The sequence below is a fragment of the Manacus vitellinus genome, unplaced genomic scaffold (genome assembly GCF_001715985.3).
Source record: "Manacus vitellinus isolate BGI_N305 unplaced genomic scaffold, ASM171598v3 scaffold_63_pilon, whole genome shotgun sequence".
In the NCBI taxonomy this organism is placed as follows: Eukaryota; Metazoa; Chordata; class Aves; order Passeriformes; family Pipridae; genus Manacus; species Manacus vitellinus.
The window spans coordinates 179078-200440 of NW_021940711.1; the positions used below are offsets into that span (position 1 = coordinate 179078).

At 43.0% G+C, this 21363-nt stretch overlaps 1 protein-coding gene across 1 annotated transcript in view; it reads left to right on the forward strand.

Moving 5' to 3' along the window:
• Positions 1-19769, forward strand: part of BUB1B (BUB1 mitotic checkpoint serine/threonine kinase B) — a 20732-nt gene extending 963 nt beyond the window's left edge. The window contains 23 exon segments of the mRNA XM_029963784.1: positions 793-954; positions 1309-1368; positions 1605-1749; positions 2523-2719; positions 2798-2976; positions 3092-3285; positions 5435-5529; positions 7336-7559; positions 7823-7929; positions 8226-8323; positions 8596-8648; positions 9107-9208; positions 9450-9534; positions 9912-10014; positions 10362-10648; positions 11570-11757; positions 13124-13270; positions 13376-13488; positions 13775-13936; positions 14643-14785; positions 16285-16456; positions 16831-16937; positions 19580-19769. Coding sequence (XP_029819644.1) covers positions 812-954; positions 1309-1368; positions 1605-1749; positions 2523-2719; positions 2798-2976; positions 3092-3285; positions 5435-5529; positions 7336-7559; positions 7823-7929; positions 8226-8323; positions 8596-8648; positions 9107-9208; positions 9450-9534; positions 9912-10014; positions 10362-10648; positions 11570-11757; positions 13124-13270; positions 13376-13488; positions 13775-13936; positions 14643-14785; positions 16285-16456; positions 16831-16937; positions 19580-19769 — 3294 coding nt within the window. The 5' untranslated portion in view covers positions 793-811.
• Positions 19770-21363: the final 1594 nt, after the last annotated feature.

A 21363-nucleotide genomic window follows, 5' to 3' on the forward strand; every position in this document is an offset into this window, starting at 1 on the left:
TGCAGAGTGCTGTAGTTAATCTGGTAGCGCAGGGGTTTTGCAGCAGTTTTTTTTTCCCCAGAACTGTGCATCTCTTTAGATATTAAAAGGACCGAGTTTTGGAAAAATCTGGCCGTGGGCTGATTCCGGCCGAGGCGGCCGTGAGGGGCCGAGGGCTGAGGGGAGCGCGGGGCCGCGGCGGCCCGGGGTGTTTCCCGGTGGTCTCTGGTGGTCGTTTGGAGCTCGAACTTTACTTGAACTTGAGCTGGTTACAGAGCACCTTCGTTCGGCATCTCTTGTCGGGAAACTGGATACTTGCGTTACCACTGCTTTAACTAAAGCATTCAGAAACTTGCCTTATTCCGCAACTACCTTAATAGAAATTTAGATTGTAAAGGCGGATAGAAAATCATTGAACAATGGAGAATTATTGCTCTCGCGCTGCTCGCAGGTGAAGAGCCACAGGGGCTCGGATGAACTCGGGTCCCCGCCCAGGCTCCCCCCGGGCGGAGGGTGTCAGTCTCGGGGCAGGGAAGGGAGCAATCCCCGGGAAGGGAAACGCCATCATCTGAGCGGCTTGCCCTGCAGACGTCGCCTGCAGAGGTTCTTCATTGTTAGCATTGCCATTCGTTTCATGCAATTCCCACGGAAGGGAATTAAAACCCAAAGTCCCTCTAAGAGTTGGGCATGTAAACGGTGTGTTTTGACTGCGCAGTAAATTTGGCGTGAATGGGCTGATGAACGGCGGGCCTGTGAAGTTTCAGGTCTGTGTCCTGCAAACACGTGATGGTGTTGCTGTTGTTGTGAGCGCAGGGCTAAAGGAGCCGCCGTCATGTCCCAGGAGTGCGGCGATGAGTGGGAGCTGAGCAAGGAGAATGTGCAGCCCCTCAGGCAGGGGCGGGTGATGTCCAGCTTGCAGGAGGCGCTGGCTCAGCAGGACTCCTCCAGCCACACCGCTGTGCAGCTCAAAAAACAGTGGGTGATGTTATAACACCTCCTTTCCCCTTATATTCCTCCCTCCTCCTCCTCCTTATTTTTCTCTGTCTTACTCAACTGTACTGATCTCATAAGCGTTAAAAAAGGCATAAAAGATGTTTAGTAGCTGATGTCTGTGCTACTGTCACACTCCAGGTGTTCAGAACTACTCGCTGTAGGTGCTGTGTGGTACAGACTGCAACTTTCAGGTTTGCAGTGGAGCATTTAAACAGCAAACACCAGGGAGATTGGGTTGTACTTTTAACTATAATAGTTAAGTCGTAGTTTACAGCGTGGAAAATGTATTTCCAGTGATACACATGTACTTATTGGATGGATAATTTTATCTTTTAGAGAATTTGAATCAGAAATCCGATTTTACTCAGGAGATGACCCTCTGGATGTGTGGGACCGGTGAGTTTCCGTTTTTTTTTTTTTCAAAAAAAAAAAGTAGAAAGGTCAGATATCCTTGGAAAAGCAAGGGAAAAGCATTCTAATTTAGAAACTCATTCCAAGTTAAATTCTATAATAGTTTTTGAATAATGTGTTGTATTTCAATATTAATTTCAATTATTTTTTTTTCTAAATCCCCTTAGATTGTGCAGAAACTTATTCTGAACTGACTTCCTCTGCATATCTTCCATCTGTAGGTACATCAAGTGGACAGAGCAGACCTTCCCCCAGGGTGGGAAAGATGGAAATCTGGCAGCAGTTTTGGAGAGGGCAGTGAAAGCCCTCAATGAGCAGCAGCGATACTACAAAGACCCTCGTTATCTTAATCTCTGGCTCAAGTTTGTGAGTATTTTCTTAATCTCTCTTGGGTCTGCTTTTCCCGGGGACTTGTGGTGTCATCTGCACAAAGCTAAGCTGATTTTTGTGACAGCAGAGGCAAAGGATGTTGTACAACAGGTGCAATATTAGAAGTATCCCTCTGCAAACATGTTACTTTTGAATTTCACTTATTGTTTTTGATGGGATCTTGAGACCTTCTTTAGAGTTGTTATCTTTGGACAGCTACAAACTCCAGAAGCTTTGTTTTGGAAAAGCTGGTTTGACTAAGTAGAGCTCAAATAATGATTTAAAGAGAAAGGAAAGTGATTTAAAGATATATTTTAGGTGTTATATCTGCCCTACCAGTTACTTTAGCTTCTATTGTCTTGTATCCACATCCTGTATTTGAGCCAAACCAAGCTGAGCGTGTTCTTGTCCCTCCCTGTCTCTCCATTGCTGTAATTTTTGTTGTTCTCATCTTTTTAAAGCAGCTTTTCTCCAGGTTTAGCTTCCTGAGCTGATTTACCAGTTCCAAAACTGGCAAGGAATATGCTGTGCTTTATCTAAAGCTGAAATAACTGTTCTCAGGAATGCTAATATGACATAGGTCAATCACTGAATTACCTCAGATTAAAAAAAAATAAAATCTAGGAAATGGTTGCATGTCCTGGCCTTACAGCTGCTCCTCTCAGACTTGTACTGAAGTCAGGGGGGTCTGGCTGGAGGCATCAGAATGCAGATTTCTGACTTGGACCCCTTTGCAATCCCGTGGGATCACTGACCTGGGCTTGTTTCAGGGCAATTGCTGCCACGAGCCCTTGGATCTGTACAGTTACCTGCGCAGCCAGGAGATTGGCACCACGCTGGCACTGCTCTACATCACCTGGGCAGAGGCACTGGAGGCCAGAGGGAACTTCAAGAAAGCAGATCTGATATTCCAGGAAGGGCTTCAGCGCAAGGCTGAGCCTTTGGACAAACTGCAGTCCCATCACAGGTGAGGGAACAGCTTACTCTGAGGTGCTTTCCTGGGTACCTTGACAAGGTTATGCTGACTTGTCCGATGTTTTTCTAGGCAGTTTCAGGCCCGCGTTTCTCGGCAGGCACTACTGGCACTTGAGGAAAGTCCAGATGGAAAAGATACAGGTCTGCTGGAAATTGCAGAGCCTCGGAGAAGCTCATTGGCAGATCTCAAAGGCAGGGGGAAGAAAAAAGTGAGAGCACCCATTAGTCGTGTGGGAGATGCAGTTAAAGGTACATTCAAGAGCTGAAACCACCTGTTATTGGAAGAGTTGCATCTTTTTGTTGTGGACTTTGCAATTGAATGTGATCGTTAAAGGTTAATTTGCATAAATCTTCTTGCCTATAGCCACAAACCCAAACAGAAGCGTCCAGCCTCAAACTCCTCTGCAGCTTTCAAATACTCCGAGTTTTGCCGTGTTTGATGAAAATTCAGCGTCTGTAGATGAGATTCCCACGCTTACAGCACAGTCATGGGCAGCACCTCCAGCTCCCAGGGCCAAGGAGAATGAACTCAGTGCAGGACCTTGGAACTCTGGCAGGGTAAGGAATCTTGGAATAGACTGGGAAAAGAGAGGAAGGTGTATGTAAGCTGATGACTTCTGATCCCTGACAGAGGTCATATCTTTCTCCCTTGCCTAGGATTTGTGTCTAATAGTAAATACAGATTTTATAACAGAATCATAGCATCCCAGAACAGTTTGGGTTGGAAAGGACCTTAGAGCTCAGCCAGTCCCACCCCTGGCCATGGGCAGGGACACCTTCCACTAGCCCAGGTTGCTCCCAGCCCTGTCCAGCCTGGCATTGGACACTTCCAGGGCTGGGACAGCCACAGCTTCTCTGAGCAACCTGTGCCAGGGCCTCCCCACCCACCCTCACAGGGAGGAATTCCTTCCCAATATCTCATCCAAACACTCTTTCCTTGGGCTGAAAGCCATTCCTCCTTGTCCTATCACTCCAGGCCCTCTCTTTCCGAAGACTCTCTGGCTATGCATAACCTATTCAAGTTTAGCAAGTATAAATTACTAGAAGAAGTTTAAAAAACTCTCTAGAATTATTATATCAAGTAATTATATTTCTTGCAAACTAGAAAAATTGGTAGAGATGGCCTGCCAAGCTGTTTGGAGGTCAGAAAAGGAATGTGAGAGGGGGATTCTCTGAGAAGGAAGAGTAAGAGTCAAATTATGTTGTAAAATACCACCTGAAGGAAGAACTTGTTGCCTGCCTTACAAAAATAAGGCATGTGCAGCATTCTGCACATCTGAAGTACTTGTGAGGAAAACAGCAGAGTGGAGATCAAAAGAATTGCAGAACTGCTATATCAGTGGGATATTTATCCTGACAGTGGGATGACAGAAAGTAGGTTCCAGTGGTTTAAACTAATGCAGGAGACAGGAAAAGAAAGAGCTGTGCTCAGGTGTTTTAGCTCTTCTAGGGAAGAGATCCAAGACATTATCTGAAGGGAATTAATCCTGTAAAATGAAGTTTGTTGTTAGGTGCTCAGATAACCCCCAGTGTTCCCCCGTTCTTTGTACCTTTGAGAGGAAGAACAGAAAGTAATCAGGTGATAAAAATATTTTAGATTTCTCAATATAGAAGTTGTTACAAGTGAAGCTTAGGAACAAAAGCTAGGATGAGGGGAGGTATGCAAATAGGCTGAAATTCAGGGGAACTCCAGGAATATTACTCCCAGATACAAAGCAATTTGATTAAATGAACGGAAAAGTTCAGTAAATCACAGGTTTAATTTAGCTTGAGAAGAATGAGGAGGAATTATTAATGTAGAACTTCTTTTATCAGTTGCTTAGGGCTGCTGAACACATTCATTCTGGTCTCCAAATGCTTCTGTATATCTTTTAATGTCTGGCCTTAGAATTCTCTCTGTTCTCCCCTTAATGAAATTTGTTAGATTTAATTAAAAAAATAAAATAAAATATCCTGCTACTAGAAGAAGAGTTGAGGATGTTTAATTCCCCTTCACTCAAGGGTAGGGAAGGAATAACCTTTGGTGAAGGCTTTGAGATATTAAAACCTGCACAGAGGAAAGAAGCTTCTCTAATTGCTGATGTGAAGATGGCTGAGTAAACAGTTTGGGAAACTTCTTGTGCTGAAGGGTCACAGGGAGTTCAAATCAGCAGATGAGAGGAGTGTGTTGTCAGACTAAATTCTGTTCTCTTAGGTAATGGACCTCAGAAACAGTTAAGGGATTTTTGTGGTGTTGGAATGGCCTCAGAAAGGAAAATTTTAAAACCCCCAAGTCTGAAGGTCCTTGGTTGACAGGAGAAGGAATATTGTAATACAACTGGGACAATTTTAGTTGGAAAATGAGGACTGAAGCATCTGTGGAAAACAGACAAAGAGAAACTGGAATACCCACCTTGACCAGAATAACATTCCCTCTCTCTCTATATGTGTATATATATAATATTCCCTCTGAATAACAGAAACTGGGATGGTGAGGTCACGTGGGAGGAGTGTCTTGCTTTTTAGGTGCCAGTGTTCAGCTGATGGGTTGTAACTATTTATGTGTCAGAATGGCAAGAATCTTGGAAAAGTCTATTAGGTTTAATTCTTTTATATAACAAACCCTCCAAAGGAGCAGAACAGCAGGCAAAGGGAGCTGCAGAGTGCAGAGAGGTGTGCAGTGCCCACATGAACGTTGCAGCTGTTAACAGTGCCCTTCCTCCCTCAGCGTCCTCGCAGCGCCTCCAACCCTGGCGTGGCAGTGCCCGGCCCCCTGCCCAGCTTCACCCCCTACGTGGACGAGTCAGCTCAGCCTCAAATGATGTGAGTCTTGAGCTGGAGATGGGAACTGCCTTTGGAACTCTAAAAGCTCTTTCCTAAAATTCTGACTTGTTTCACCAAGTAGTCAAGCCTCTAGAGCTACAGGAATTTAAAAATCCATCAGCCTGGAAGCAATCAGTGCTGCAGCTTGATGGCAGAGGCTCCAGCAGAGGTTGCATAAGGACATGGGAAGTGTTCAGCCAGCACTGCTCATGATGTGGGAGCCCATGTCATATTTATATGTGCTAATTAGTCTAATAGCTTATCTCGGTGTGTTTGCACAAACCCACAGGTCCCTGTCTTAGGGTGCCCTTTGCTGTGGAACAGCCTCAAATCGAGGCAGACTTAGGGCTGTTTTTCTGTCTTGGGAGCTCTGTGCTCAGCATATCTGGAGTTTTATTCTGAAACAAGCTATCAGAGTTGCCATGACAACAGTGTTGCTTAGGTCGTGGAGGAGTGAGTATGCTGCTTTGCCTGAAATTACCTTCCTGCTTGTGCAGTCTCCCTGAAATTCTAATAAATCCCAGGAGATGGGGTGGTTTTGTTAGAGCAAAGGACTTTTTTTTTTTTTTTGCAAAGTTGCTCTACCTTTCTATGGCTAATGATGGCCAGGGAATACACAGGCTCTTCCTGAGAGAGAAGTGGAAAAGACAATTTGGTATTGCAGTTTCCACAGCTCTGAATTGATAGAATCAAAGACTGCTGAGACGTGGTGAACAGCATGGATTGTTCCTGTGGGTTTTGTATGTTCCATGTGGACTGCAGAATAGCTCTGACCAAGGACATGCCATAGTTGGGTTGAAGAATCTGTAAAAAAATAAATTTCTGTTTAAAGTATTTCTTGCTCCTGAAAGTTAGTAATACCATGGAATGAAATCTCTTGGCATGCTGGTCTCTGAGATGAAGATTTGTTACTTACTTTAGCTCTTTATCCCAGGGAGAGGGAAGGAGTGGGTGGAACTGAACATTATGTAAATTAGCTCTAAGCAACTCAGGCAGAGGCTTTGTATGCAGTTTTATATAATGTAGCTGAATGTTTAAAAGTAGATGTTTTTTTTCTGCCTTGGAGTCCATTTCCTCATGATACCATGGTCACCAGCCAAGTCATGTCTGAAAGCGTTGTGTTGAAACTGTGTGAACATGATGCAAACCATGCCCTCAGCTGCCATCCAGAGGTCTGGGCAGAAGGACCCTGTAGTGATGTTGGTAATGAGCCTCCAGATTCCCCAAAAAAGCTTTAAAAACCCAAACATGAGAAGCACATCTTTGCCTCATGATCTCCCATATAGTGAAAGGGCTGGGAGTCCCTTCACACGCAAACCAAAATGGATCTCTTGGAGCTGTGCATAGGGCTTTCTTTGGATCTGCTTACCCAGACCACAGCTAACCCAGTTTTTAAGGTCAGTTGTTCAGGTCATCTTTTACTGAGGCACAGCTGAGTCAGTCCAGCTGGAATGCTGCTGCCTGTAAAGCTGTACCAGTGTTGGTTCCTCTCTCCTGACATTACTGGGTAGTGCTTTGAGAAAGCCCTTTCATGCTAAGGAATTGTGACTGGACCTTATTAACTGTTTGGGATTGATTGTTGTTTGTTTTGGTTTTTTTATTTATTACCCCGTTTGGAGTTGTGTGCTGGCCTTTCATCTGCTATCATTCCAGTTTTCTGCTTTATTTTTTCTAACAACAGATCATAAGGTCTTTACACTGTTCCACAACCAGACTCTGAAATCAGCCCTGTTGTCTCCTGTGCCTGCTTTTCTGTGCTACAGTGAAGTTCCCCAGAAGCCCAGTAACAAATTCCCGGTTTTCCAGGACTCCGTGCAAAATCGAGCCCAGCATAAACCGCGTGTTGAGCGCTCGCAAACCCGAGAAGGAGGACCCGCTGCAGCGAGTGCAGCACCATCAGCAGGACACTCAGGAGCAGAGGGAGGTGGTGATGTACTGCAAGGACAAGGTTTATGCTGGAGTCGATGAATTCTCGTTGGAAGAGATTCGAGCTGAAATCTACAGGAAGAAAGCGAAAAAGAAAACTGAAGGTGTGTTTCAAAATGGGCTGAAATGAGTAAGGCTTTCAGAGATGGGATCATAACATTATATGCTGCTCTCTGTTGTTGCAGCTGCTTTTCTTTTTCTACTGGAAGAGTTGTTTAACTGCTCTGAGGTACACAGACAGTAACATATCTGACAGCTTTGCATTCAAGCTGTGGAACAGGGAAAGACCCCTTTACAAATAATTTAGGCTTTAGCCACCAACTGTATGTTAAATATGCATTGGGCCTTACAAGCTTTTCTTCCTTAGAGGAAATGCAAGCCATAGCACAGAAGAAGGAAGAAATACAAAGGCAAATTGAGGAGCTGGAGAAGAAATTGAAAGAAGATGACAAGCAGCAACAACCACGTGAACAGGTATTGTCCTCACTTAACTATTCTTTTACAAATGGCTGCTTAGGTATGTCTGTAACAGTTGTAGGATTACTAAAATCTCCTGTGAAAGTTATACAGGGTTGCAAAGAGTAAAATTTTGTAACTACGCTATGCAACAAAAATGGACTTTGTTTCATGACAGTAAACTCAGTACCAATAAAAATGGCTAAAGACAACTAATGACCCACACAGGATTATCACAGTAATAGTTTTGGAACCTTTTTTCATGGCTTGTGATTCCATCCCTGTAGAACCAAAACACGGTTTTGTTTCTATAGGCAGCAGAGATAAGGGAAGCTTTGGCACCTTTGGGACCGCAAGGATTTACTTCTTCCAGTGCAACAGAAGTTGGGGAGAAGCAGCTTCAGTGGCAAAGGTAATAGAGGGTTTTCTTTGCCAGCAACGAGAAGGTTTGTGGGGATAAGTCAGGAGTAACATGGATCACTACCAGCCTGTTTCTGGAGGCAGAGTGGAACAGACTCCTCTGTCAGCCTGCAGCCAGGATCTGCCCTCTCTCTCTCTCTCAATATTTTTGATTATGGGATCTTAACTTCTTGCAGGTAGCATATGTTGCCTTTTTTATGGAGTTTACTTCTGTTTTGTGAAGGTCTGTAACGTATAAGAAACAAGTTTATATCTTTTTTGCAGTGAGTTCCGTGTCTGTGAAGATACTCAGCTACATAAACCATCTTGTCCTGAGGGTAAGTATTAAATTTTTTTTACCATTAAGGAGAAGGCTTTGTAAAAAGGGGAAGTGTTTTTTATATGAATAGCAAGACTGCAGCAAACTAAAAACAAAAGTCTAGGTGGGTTAAAAGAATGAAAATGAGAAGGTTCTATGAGTGCCTTTAACCATATTCAGCAGGTTGAGTATCTGAGGCCAGAGAATGTCACTGTTTGAAAGGACATTTGAGCAGAAGAGCTTTTTGCTTTCAATAGCTGGAGAGCTTTTTTCAAGCTTTCACATTGGCAGTCCTACTAAAATCTCAAAAGAGTTTAATGCTACCATCAGATTGTTACTATCTTAAGTCCTTTTGCCTCAGAGGATTCTCTGGAGGAATACAACCAGAAGTTGTGTATTTTTCTCCTGGGGAAGTTTTGTTGTTGGGAAGGATGTGTGCTGAAAAACGTACTTTTGACCCGAATTAACTGTTGACAGAGGTTATCCCGACTCCTGATGTATCCCCAGACACCCACAGTGGAAATGTGCTTTTAGACCCTGAGGAGGAACAGAGAGATGAGGCCAGCCTTCCAAAAGAAGGTACCAATTCTGATACAGTCTAAAAGGAGCAAGCCAGCTCACATAATATGGTGGTAAAGGTGTGGTTCAGTAATGGGACAAAACCAAGGCTTTTTTAATGGGGTTCCTTAAATGCCAGTTCTGTAATTTCCTGCTAGGACCAGCATTTTTTAAATTGTGTATTAAATATTTTAAGTAGTGTTGGATACACTGTTGTGGAAAAACTGTTGATATGACAGAGCCTCTTGGTTTTTCTTCACAGATGGAGGTCTGCTTCCCCCACTGGCTCCTGCTCCGTTTTTCTCTATATTTGATGAATCCTCTACTTTAACAAATCAGAATATAAGGTAGAAATATTCAAGACCTAGACTTCAGAGGGAGGGAACACCTGAAATATCAAACCATTTTCTGTAGCTTCTGAAATAACTGTTTCTTGCAAGGGTGTGGGGTGGCATTTTGTTTTGTTTATATTGCTATTTTTTATTTCATTACTCAGAGTCCATGATGAGGAAATACTCTTCTGTTGCTCTTCCTCAGCCTAGAACTTTTTAAGCTGCTATGTAAACTTTCTTCATTTTGGAGAGTTGTATAAATTGCAGTTAACTGGCAGTTCTGTACTAGAAAAAGATAGATTGAAATTGTCAGTAGATAAAACTCTTGAGGAATCTGTTGAAGACTGGAACCTGCTCTAACAAGTATTTAATTGAATGTAACTTTATCTTAGTTGTTCTGCAGATCAGACCCAGACAAGTGCCCGTCGCCCACTCGCTGTTCGTAAACCTTTGGCCTCTCTGACAGCAAAGGAAAACGTCTCCCCAGAAGCCTGTGTAAGGAGGAGCCAGCACTGCCTGTCCTGCTGGACACACTGACCTGATGTGCAATAAGCAGGGATTCCAAACTGCTGTCTGGCATGGCAGGACTTGAATTGGGGCATGTTGAGATTATACTGGCAATTCATGTTTTTATTAGGCTTTAGGGTGGGCAATAAGGAGATGATGGTAGGGAGTCTTCCGAAATTTAGGCAAGGCATTAGTGGCCAGAGTGTCAGATACATCTTGGAAGGTTTTTGGGTGGAAGAAAGGGGAGAGAGAAATATTCACCTTTTAAATAAATTAAAGAAAAAAATGTCATAAAATGTACAGGCTTTTCACTGTCTCTTCCTGCTTTTTTTAAGGATGAGCTGAACGGAATCGAACCTTTGACTGAGGATGCAATAGTGACAGGCTCCTACAAGAACAAACCCCTTTGTGCCAACCCAGAGGACACGTGTGACTTTAACAGGGCTGCCCACCTGGCCTCGACGCCCTTTCACGGGCTGGGGGCTCAGAGAGTCCCAGCTCCTGCTTTCTCCCAGAGTGGCCTGAAGGAGGATAGTCCAGAATCCAAGAGTGCACCTCTGGAGCAGGAAACGCTGGTGTGTGAGGGAGCGTACAGGGAAGCTCTGTGTGTAAATAAACTGAGGTAATTAACAGCAAAGTACCTCAAGCCCCTTATCCTGCGTGTCTTTCACAGTTGTGGTTTTATTGTGGTTCTGTTGCTGAAGAAACAGTTTTCTGAATAGACCAGGATATTCCAAGGACAGCCATTTTCCTAGCTTAGGGTCTACTCTGCCTTGAGCAGATCCAAGAGGTAAGAGCAAGCCCACTTGGCTTTTCAGCATTACTGCTCTGGGCCTTAACTCCATGCTTTTACCAAATAGCTTGCAAAGTAATTAATAAATGCATTCTGTCATGTTATCAGTCATGAAAAGCAGAATCATCAGTTCCTTCCATACTTCTAGGTTTCTGCAGTTATTTTAAGTATATAAGATGCATCTGGTGACTATAATTTAGTTCTTCTACAGAGGAGGGAAGGTGGAGAGAAGAAAAAACTGGCAAACAACCTTCTTTTTTTATCCTCGTAAGCCAAAAAAGCATCTTATATGGGGGTTTCTTAATTTAGAGCTGAGTTGGTTTTGCTGGTTGTTAGTGTGTAAACACATATACCACGCCAAAGGTGTTTGTTTACTTGGGAAGCTCCCTGGAAACCATGCTGATTATAATTAGGCAGAGTTATTTCCCACCCAACCCTTCACTGCTTTAAAAGCACTGACATTTGGTAGCGAGATGAGGAATAAATATTCAGTATGTCTTCTATGGTAGCAGTCAGATTTAGTGGAAGAGGAGATAAAAAGTCATCTGTAGACTAAGATTCCGAGTATAAACAATCATCAAAGCCAGAATGAAGCACTGACATGACTTTTGGTTTTCCACTGAGGATGGGAAAGGATTTCTTTGTTAATTAAATGTGGAAGTGCACGGTATCCTCTCCTGCTCACTGGGCTGGCACTATCTGGAACCTGTATGTTCTGGCAGTCTGAATAGCTGATGACTTTATTTCCAGCCCAATCATGGAAACAAGCCTGGAAGACACTCGCTCGTCAGGTTCCTCAGTCTCAGGAGGTTCTCTGTCCTCTGTGACACAAACATCTGCTATTAAATACCTGCATATCCCTGAGAAACTGGAGCTGGCTCAGAGCCTGCCTGCTGAAACAGGTCCTGGTGCTGGAGGTGTCTGTGGAAACGCTCCTGGTTAGTACTAAACCAAGTTTCACTCACAACAAATAACTTGCAGCTGTCACTAAGCATGTTTCTTCTTGTCCTTCCTATATCCCACTGTGCTTCCTGTGTGTCTCCCATTGCTGTGACTTGTGCCTGAACTTGTGTCCCTTGGGGGAAGCAGCAGAGAGGTGCAGTACAGAATGCTTGTCAGCATCCAAAACATGGAAATATTAAGGGGACAGAAGTTATTAAGGTAGTAAAACCAGGGAGTGTGTAGGAATAATGGAGTCAAATTCTGAAAGGAAAAGTTGGGACTGGAGGGCAGTGAGAACTTCTAAGACAGCTTTGTTTTGGTTTGTCTTGGTTTTTTCTCTGTAATGATACCGTGTCTCCCCTGGTGTGCTGATAACTACTACTTTGAAAAAGGGGAATTTGAAATCTAGTGAAAGTTGCAGAATTTTGGTGTAAATTTGCACTTTTAACTGCACTGTAAAGTGTGGTGCTGTTTCACAGTACATTTCTTATTCCTATTGAAGGAAAACAATACTGGTACTTGAATAGTCAATTTATTTTTCTTCTAGCTAAAAACACTTGTTTTTCTCTGTTCTGAATATTTATATTACAGTTAGAACAGGAATGGTCACAAAAGGCCTTTGAAATCTGGCCTATAGAATTAGGTGTATGTGGCATGATGGTTTTTCAAGGTGTTTAAACTGCTTTAACTCCTTTGATTTTGACTTATGATACTTTAATTAGAATTGTGTATCTGAAAATTCTCAGTGTATCTACTCTGGAGAAGAATGTTCTTGTGTGCCTGTAGACTATTTTGTGATGAAGCATGCTTGGGACCTGGAATGAAAATACAATTCCTACATGGAATTATCTTATGTGTCTTCCAGGAGGTAAAAGACACGAAATTTTTAATATTGCAGTGAGCAACAGTGTTGGAGTCCAACTTTGTTTTCCTTTTCTTCCATAAAACCCTTGCTGTAATTAAAGGACTGAATTTCACTAAACCCCTTCATTTGAAAATCCTAAACTGATCACTTACTCTGGACACAGATTTAAAACAAGGAGTGTTGATTTGCAGAATGAGTTTGACTTCTGCTGTGGCTGAATTAATTCAGAGCTTTGTCTCTTGTGGAAGATATATTTTGCATGATGCTACAGGAGACTCCTTGAGACGTGAGTCTGTGAGGTGGTTGTAAAGAGGAGTGTCACATTCACTTCACAAACTGTTGGGAAGAGGTGAATTGACTTGCTGGAAGGTGAACAGTAAATCAGAATGTGGACAGAAAGCTTCCAGTATCCGGGGTACTTTTACTGACAGAGGTAATCCAATGGCAGAGACTCATTACTGAGTTTCAGCTCACCTTGCTGTTCCTTGCCTTCACAGGGGATGACGTGGCTCAGTTCCTGTGCAGTGCTGAGCAGCAGAAAAAGCTGTTGGATCCTGTGCCAGAATCACTGGCTGCTTCTCCAGATTTTTACTTGGAGCCTGGAGCTCTGCCTGGCATGGAGGTTGAGAAGGACATTGAGCTGGGTAGGTGTGCCAGAGCCTCTGCAGTGCAGGGGATCTGTTTGTGTTCTCGTCGGGTTGAACTGTGGTTCTGCTGTGACAGCTCATGAATGTAAACTTTGATCCCAGGGCATGAGACTTACTGCATCAAATGGGAATACTGGAACAATGAAGACTACAAAATGTTTTTTGCTGTTCCAGCGAACCTTTTCCAGTTGGATGCAAAGGGATTTGCAATAAAGGTAACACATGCGATGGTTATTGTACAAGAATTGTGAAACGGTAAAATCTCATCCATTAATACATAAAATGTAGTAAGTCTGGCCTTCATTTCTGAATTCCATACATGAAGTTTGCTACTTCGAGTCCTATTTCTAATTGTGGGTATAGATTAAAAGTTTCTGGCTGTGGAAAACGTCTTCCTTAGTAAAGTGGGAGAGGAAAAAAAAAAGGCTGAGAAGAATATGAAGATGAATAATTTTCATTTTATTCCAAGAATAAATGTTCTTCTTACATACCTTGTTGTAGGTGTATTCTCAGCCTGTGCCTTGGGATTTTTATATCACCCTTGAGTTACGGAGGCGTTTGAAGGCTGACTTTGACCAGAGCTTCAGTGAGAGCTGCAGCTGCCACCTGTACCGGGATGGCTGTGTCGTGGTGCACAGGGACATCAACCGCTTCACGCTCGGGGTCAGTACGGGCTGGAGGACACAGGGGCTCTTGCTTGGGCACAGTAGTGACTTTGGCTGAAGAGCTTCCCCTGGTTAATCCTGCAATCTGGATCCTCTGGATCCTCTGGATCCTCTGGGATCCATATGCAAATCAGGGCTGTCTGTTATAGCCTCCTCCCTTGGGTTTGGTTTCTCATCTGTAGATCATGTGCTTCTCAGAAGATGATCTTGAACAAATTTTTCACATTTTCTGTCTTCGTGAATGATAAAGGACCTGAGCCAAGAACCACATGTTATTCCAAACAAGATTTGCACCTAAAACTGTTGTTTAACTTCACCTATTTCAATAAGTTCCTATTTGCTATAGCAAGGTCATAGTGTTTAATGTCTTGCTGAAGGATTTACATTTTAAATGAAGTCTTGTGAGTGCATTTTGAATTGTTGTGTATAAATAGGATAGAAATTAAATAGTGATTTCAATTTTGAGTTCAATTTTCTCCTCCTGATCTTTTGTCCACTTTTGAATAATAATAATGTCTCCTAGGAGCTCATGGCTCTTGTAATTCTGTGTGGGCTGATCATGGGCAAAATCTGATTATACTGAATTTAGGGTGGGACTGTTATCTCTGTGCAGATGAGTAATGAAAAAAAAAGGTGAGCTATAAATACTTGACCTAATCTAAGGTAGAATGGCCCAGAGATCCATGTTTACTGTCTCTTTCCAGGATGTTATCCGTGGCCGCAAGTCCATCACAGAGGAAGTCATCTTCCTGGTTGTTTATAATCTTCTGGGTGTGGTAGAGAAGCTGCACAAGGCTGAGATTGTCCATGGAGATCTGAGACCAGAGGTGTTCTTTCTGGGAGACAGGTTTGTCTCTGTGTGTGGCTATGGGGGTACAGAACACTCACTGCAGCTACAGCTCTCGTGCTGCTCTCATTTCTCCTCCTTAGCTGGGGTACTGGTTTGGCAGTCCAGGTATTTTAGGCTCCAGCATATTCTGGAAACAGTGAAAACACTTTGTTTAGGAATAAACCTTTCTATAGAAGGTTTACACAGTGATGTTGTAAAACTCGTGCTAAGCAAAATGGTGTTGCTATTGCCTGTGTTTTCAAGCTTCTACTTTACCGGACGTTTAGTGCACTGGACCTCTAACTGGATATGGTAACTTGCCTTTGGTTTTACATATCTGAAAACCAGGAAATTAGAAGACAAAGGACAGGTGGGACTGGAATATCCAGACACCCTTAAACAGACTGCTCAGCTTCCTCTGCAGTCCAGCTTGTCCCTTGATGCACAGATCGAGTTTTCTTCTTGAAGCTCTTTCCCATATTATGTTAACAAAGTCTCATATCCCATGGAATGTGATCTGTGAACTAAGTGTGGGAAGCCAGTAACCAGAATGTCTAATGAATCAGGTAGAATTCCATTACATAAATTCACTGAGGCTGTTCTTAGTTATCCCTGATATGTTATAAATAGCTATTAACTTTAAATTTACTTGGAGCTTGCAGTCATCTAACATGCACACCCCCAAGATTTTTTATTTAGAATTTGTTTGTGATTATTTTATTAATAACTTATTTATATTATTTACTTAATTGTAAATTACATACATACACACTGAAGTTCTTATATTTTCTTCACACCCTACAATGGGTTGTCTTGCACATGCCTTAGGGTGCTGCATGCTATTTTGGAAGTCACTGATCTAACAGTGGCTTGATGGGCTTGGATATCTTCTGCTGGATTTCTCTGTGGCAAATAAAACACCCCCAGCTGCCAAAAAGTTAGGATAGTGGTTTGGGTTTTTTAAGATAACTAAAGGACAAGTGCACAGTATAAATTAAAAAATATGCTCAGCACACAAATCTGTAAGAAGAATAGTAGTGAGAGCTGTGGTCTGTGGATAGTGTTGGCTTGGCAGTCCTCGATACAGATAGTCCTCCCTGCCCTTCTTGTTTGTCCTCCCTCGCCTCTAGACCGGGAAAGGTTTGTTAAAGCATTATCAAGCTTAATTGTTTTTTGTATGAAGCGTTCTGAGATCCTGAAGGAGAGGGATGAGTGCTAAGCACTGCACTATTGTCCTATTGCACAGACTGTGCTTGGATAACTGTGACCAATATTAAAACAGCAGCATCCTCAACTCTTTGGCCTTTCCCATGGGTCACTGGAGACTCCAGTGTCACCCCTGGCTCCCGGCTGCCAGCTGCTCCTGTCCAGGGGCAGCCCTTGCAGCAGTTCTGAAGGCAGCCATCAGAGGGGAGCATTGACATGGCTAAGACTCACCTTCACTGCACTGTTAAATTAATTACAGAAAGAAAAAGTTTGTTGGATTGTCTTGTGCTTCACGTGCTTCCTCTGCTCAGGATCTGCGATGCCTTTGCTAACGAGGACATGGCCAGTGCTCTGAAGGTGGTGGATTTCTCTCACAGCCTGGATTTGAGGTTGCACTCTCCAGTGAGCTTGTGCAACAGCTTTCCCATATCTCAGACCCCTCATGGGCAGCAGCTTCTGGCAGCAAGTTCTCTTCCTTATCAGGTGAGTCTCTGTTTAGTAGGACATCTTAGTTTCTGTGTTTCCTTTGCAAAATCTATTTCCTTAGGCTGCAATTTTCAAGTGCTGTGGAAAGCTCTGACCAGTAAATACTGAATTTGACACCTGATAGAATCTTTGGCATTAAGTGAAGGGGACTAGCAGCACTGTTGAGTGTCTGTGACTACTGTATTTATCTAGAAACCTACAATAAAAACAGAATTTTACTTCTTGAAGTTTTCTTGCTTAACAGTCTCTGGAAGATTCTGGTGCAAAGACCAATCCAGACTTAAATGTGTGAAAGCACCAAAAGCAGAAAGCTGTAATGGATTGCAGAAAGTGACAGACATTGAACTTTGTGATGTTTGTTGTGATTACAGGTAGACTTGGTTGGCATTGCAGATATAGTCCATTTGATGCTGTTTGGGGATCATATCCAGGTCTATCAGGAGAATTCCATCTGGAAAATCAGCCAAAACTTACCAAAGTAAGTCTTTTTGCAGAGGAGGCTGCTGGGAAAGAACAGACATCTAACTTCATTTTCCTTATAGTGGTACCATCCTCAGAGCTTAGAACACACAACTTGGGGCTGTTGCTGCCCAAAAGTGTTAGTTCTGTGAAGCTGTTGGACTTGTTCACTGGTGGCCTCAATGCTTAGGAGACAACTTTAAGCTGAATACGAACAGTCCAGTGAAGATGATTTTGCTTTTTCCATCCTTTCGGACCACACTGCCTTAGTCTCTCTCTTTGCACCTCACAGCCCAAGCTTGGAAAAGCTGATAAGTGGGTGGGTGGTGAGGGAAAAGAAAAGATCCCATGAGCATGTTGCTCTAGGAGTGGATTTAGTTTGGTTTGCTCTTTTTTCATTCTGCTGAGACACTGAGGCCAGGGTTGTCTGTAACAGTAGCAGAAACAATATACGTGCCAGGAAGGAAAAGAATTTACAACTGTCATTTAAGATGCAAGTGCAAACAGCTTCTTCTTGGAAGCTGCTGTTTGTCCTCAGGTATTAATTGCTACTGCTCTCTTTTAGCCACGTGTTTGGGCTGTTAAGATTGCTCTGCCTTCCTCTGCCCTTTTTTGGTTCCTAGACTTGTTCATGTTCTTAGTCACATCCTGCAGCATCCTCTGCCTTGGCATTTCATAAGGATTTTCCAGAACTCTCCCCCCCAGGACAGCGACTGCTGTGTTCAGGGTCACAGATACTGACTGGTTGCACTGCCTGTGTGGATACACTCCTGAAAGCACTTCCTTAAGGAAACCTTGTGCCAGTGTGGAGCTGTCCAGTTCCCTAGCAACCTGCACTGCTCACACCTCCCAGCTGCTTGTGTTCAGCCTTTGGAAAAAGCCTCATGGGCTGCTGTGTACAGGGGGGAAATGCCCTTTGTTTTCTTTACTAGTTTTCTAACTGATTCTTTTTTAATTCTGCAAGAGATTACACTGAGCTACTGCAGATGAAACCACACAAGGCCTGAGTTAAGAAGGTTGGAAAATGGTGTTGGGGACCTGATCAGGATGTGGGTATGGGAAAAATAGCAATAACTGTTTGGATAACTGGAGCAGGAGGAATAGTAAGTCTGAATTTGGAAGGATAGGGCTGGAGTTTGGAGGGGAGGGGTCAATTGGAAAGGAATTGCAGTAAGAGCTGGTGACACTGGATCAAAAAATTTACGATTCTGATAGAGGTAGAATTTCGAGGGAGACGTGGGCAGAAGAGGAGTGAGACCTGGAAAGGGCTAGAGGAGATGAAGGAAGAAGCTGAGCATGAGTTCTGTGGAGCTGGAACCAGGCTGCAATGGCTCAGTGCTCACCTGGGTGCATCAGTTCATAACTTGGGAGTTATAAGGAATTTCTTTTCCATCCCGTCTTGTACTTTGCTTCTGAAAGTGATAGAGATTTAGGGAAAGGTGAATGTAATTCTGATCAAGTTGCTTTTTTCATCTCCGAGTATCACTAGAGGGCTGGCAGCCTGGTTTTCAGGGGAGGGGTTTTACCATTATTAAAGAATGGATTTGGGGATGTTTCAGTTCCCAGAGTCTTTTTAGTTTTTCTATTTTTGCTATACTGTTTTAGGAAACTTCATCTGTGCAAGTTTGTGAGGTAGGATATAGAAGCTCTGTTTGAATTTTTAGGACTCTTTTTGTTACTCCTTACTTTTGAACTCCTTAGACCTCCTTACGAACTCTTAATCTCTTCTGCTATGCCTCTTACTCATCTAAGCCCACGAAGAAAATGGCCTCAAGTCTCGCATATTTTTTGCTGGGTTAGGTTCTGCATGACTTAATTATTTTAGCAAATATAAGAGTTACTAGTGTAATTGTACAGGCTGGATTCCTTCTGAGACTCTGGCTGCTGCTGTTTGGTGAGTCACTTATATAAAGCAGAGGCAGATAGTTTGTTCCCAAGCCACTGTACCTCCTGGCTCGGGGGAGAAAGTGCTGCAGTACTCAGTAGCAGTGCAAGACTGAAGAACAAAGGGTTAGCTCTGATATCAGTTTGCCAAGACTTAAATGAGTCACTTAACCTTTTTATTCATGTTGTGTGGGTACATCTGGGAGAGAGGGGGTTTATCCCTGTGAATTGTCTCTGAAATGTTATCTATACAGAACTCTGGCAGATGGAAGGCAGGGAAAAAAACAAAGTAAAACTGGCTGTAAAACACCTTTTCAAAAATTATTTTATTTCTCTTGTAGCTTTCCTTTAATATTGCCTTGTTAACTTAGCTTGCAAGTGGGGAAAAAAGATTTACCTCTGCCCCTTCTTCCTGAAAGGATTCTGCCAAGTTTGTTGGTTCAAAACTGTTCCTGGTAACTCCTTTAAATGCCAGGTGCTGTGGCTCAGTGTGAATGGGGATAGTGCTCAGGTGCACTAAAAGAGGTACCAGCACAAACAGGGGGGTTTAGATGTGTGTGATTCCTATCCAGAAGCTTCCTGGGGAAAGAGCAAGGGGCCCATGCATATGCAATGAACAACACACTCCTAGTTTGCCTTGACTGGAATGACTATTTCAGGGGTGGATCTCCCGGGATGTTTAGTGCTGAATATAAATGCAGACCCTGACAGACGTGTGTGTGTTTGTGTGTGTGTGTGTGTGTACTGTTCCACTGAACACTGCTCTGTTTGTTTTAGGACTGTTGACAGTGATTTCTGGAGTAAACTTTTTGGGAGAATTCTGAATGCAGATGGTAAGTCCACAGCGCCTCTGCTGCGGGAGTTGAGAGAGGAAATCAGTGACATGTTTGACAGCTGTTTCCAAGAACGACTTTGTGAGTCCTTAGCTGCCCTGGGAGTAACCTTCCTCCTCTAGAACTTCCTGTGACTTCATAGAGGACAAACACACCTTGTATTATAGAGAAGAATTTGTTGTTGATTTCTTATTTATTTTTTTCCAATGTAAGCATGACAGCGATTGCAGCTGTGTCTGCAGTGCTTCACATGGGACTTGCTAAAGGATGTTTCTGTTGCATCAGTGCCCAGATCACTTAAGAGGCTTAGGAGGTTAACCTGTGTCTGAGCAGTTTGCCAGAGAAAATTGTTTGTCATGTCTGCCCCCTGCCCTTGTACAGCTCCTTCAAGATGTGTTTCATACCTGGTTCACACCGTGCTCTTTGGAATGGCTTTGTCCTGCGTTCAGTTGGCCTTTCAATTAGTGTTTTGAGAGCAACTCAGTCACATTAAACACTGCTGTCAGATGGTTTTGAAAGACTGGGTTTAGTGCTGGAGCTGCTGGGGATGTTTTGTGGCTGCTGGATACAAGAGACCCCGTTTGGTGGCTCATAACCACGTGGCATTTCCTGGACACTGGAACATAACCTGGATGGTTCTACTTGGAATGTGCTCTCATGGATGGTTGTCATAAGAAAAAGTAGATGAAGACATGAGTGGAAAAGCCACACACTTAATTTTGGCTTCTTAAGGCATTTTGTTTACTTTTGCAAGGGCTGCAGTTCCTGATTGGATTTGAGCATCCTCCAGAAATCTCCCTGAAGTCTCAATTTGCCATAAATGAAGTGTTTGCAGGTTTTTGTGCGAGGTTTTGTGGATAGATATTTGTGTTAACCTTTTATACATTGTATTACTAAAACCAATAAAAAGGCTTAATTTTATTCAAGACAACAGAATTTACATGATCCAAACCCAACATACTATGTAGTTTAAATGCAGAGAAACTCCTCAGACTTGGCATTTACTTCCTCACAGCTTCTGCCACGCATGAAAGTGAGAGCACACAACTGCTTCACCAGGAACTTTCATCTCCCTGGAAAGCCAGACTGGCTGGGTTCTTTCATTTGGTTCAATTCTCCAGCTATGGTTCTGTTGATTCTCCTGTTTGTGTTGTCTCCAAATTCTGTTCTGGAACTTAATTCTGTTTTTTTTTCACATGGCTACAAGCCACCTTGTTTCCAGTTTTTTTCTGTGTATTCCAGCACTACTCCTCTTGCTTTGGCCTGTATTCCTTTTCCTCTCCCAGCTTCCTAATGCCTTTTTTATATGCTCTTGTAAGTCAGGAATGGGACCTAAATGCCCTGATAGACCAGCTTTAATATCTAATGTAAAGTGCTGCAGAAGAATTTATTTTGGTCCATTAATGCCTTAAATAATGCTTCTTGTAGTACAAATCATTGATAAGTCATGTACTGAGCACGCAGATAAATAATGATTTGTCTCTAGCCAGAGTTAAGAGCCAAGATCACTGGTAGAGCAACAAGGAGTCCAATGCATAGCTAAGTTCTGCGAGCTCTAAAAACATTGCATGTTTGTTCTTTAGCTGAAATTTATTTTCTTTTGCTGATCCTCTAACTTTTGCCTTTTAGGCAAAATCTGGGGGGTTTTACTTCCTCCTGTTTCAGTTTATATCCTGCAGCACAGGTCTGAAAACCAGGTAGCTTAGGAAGAGAACATTGCTAAGCAAG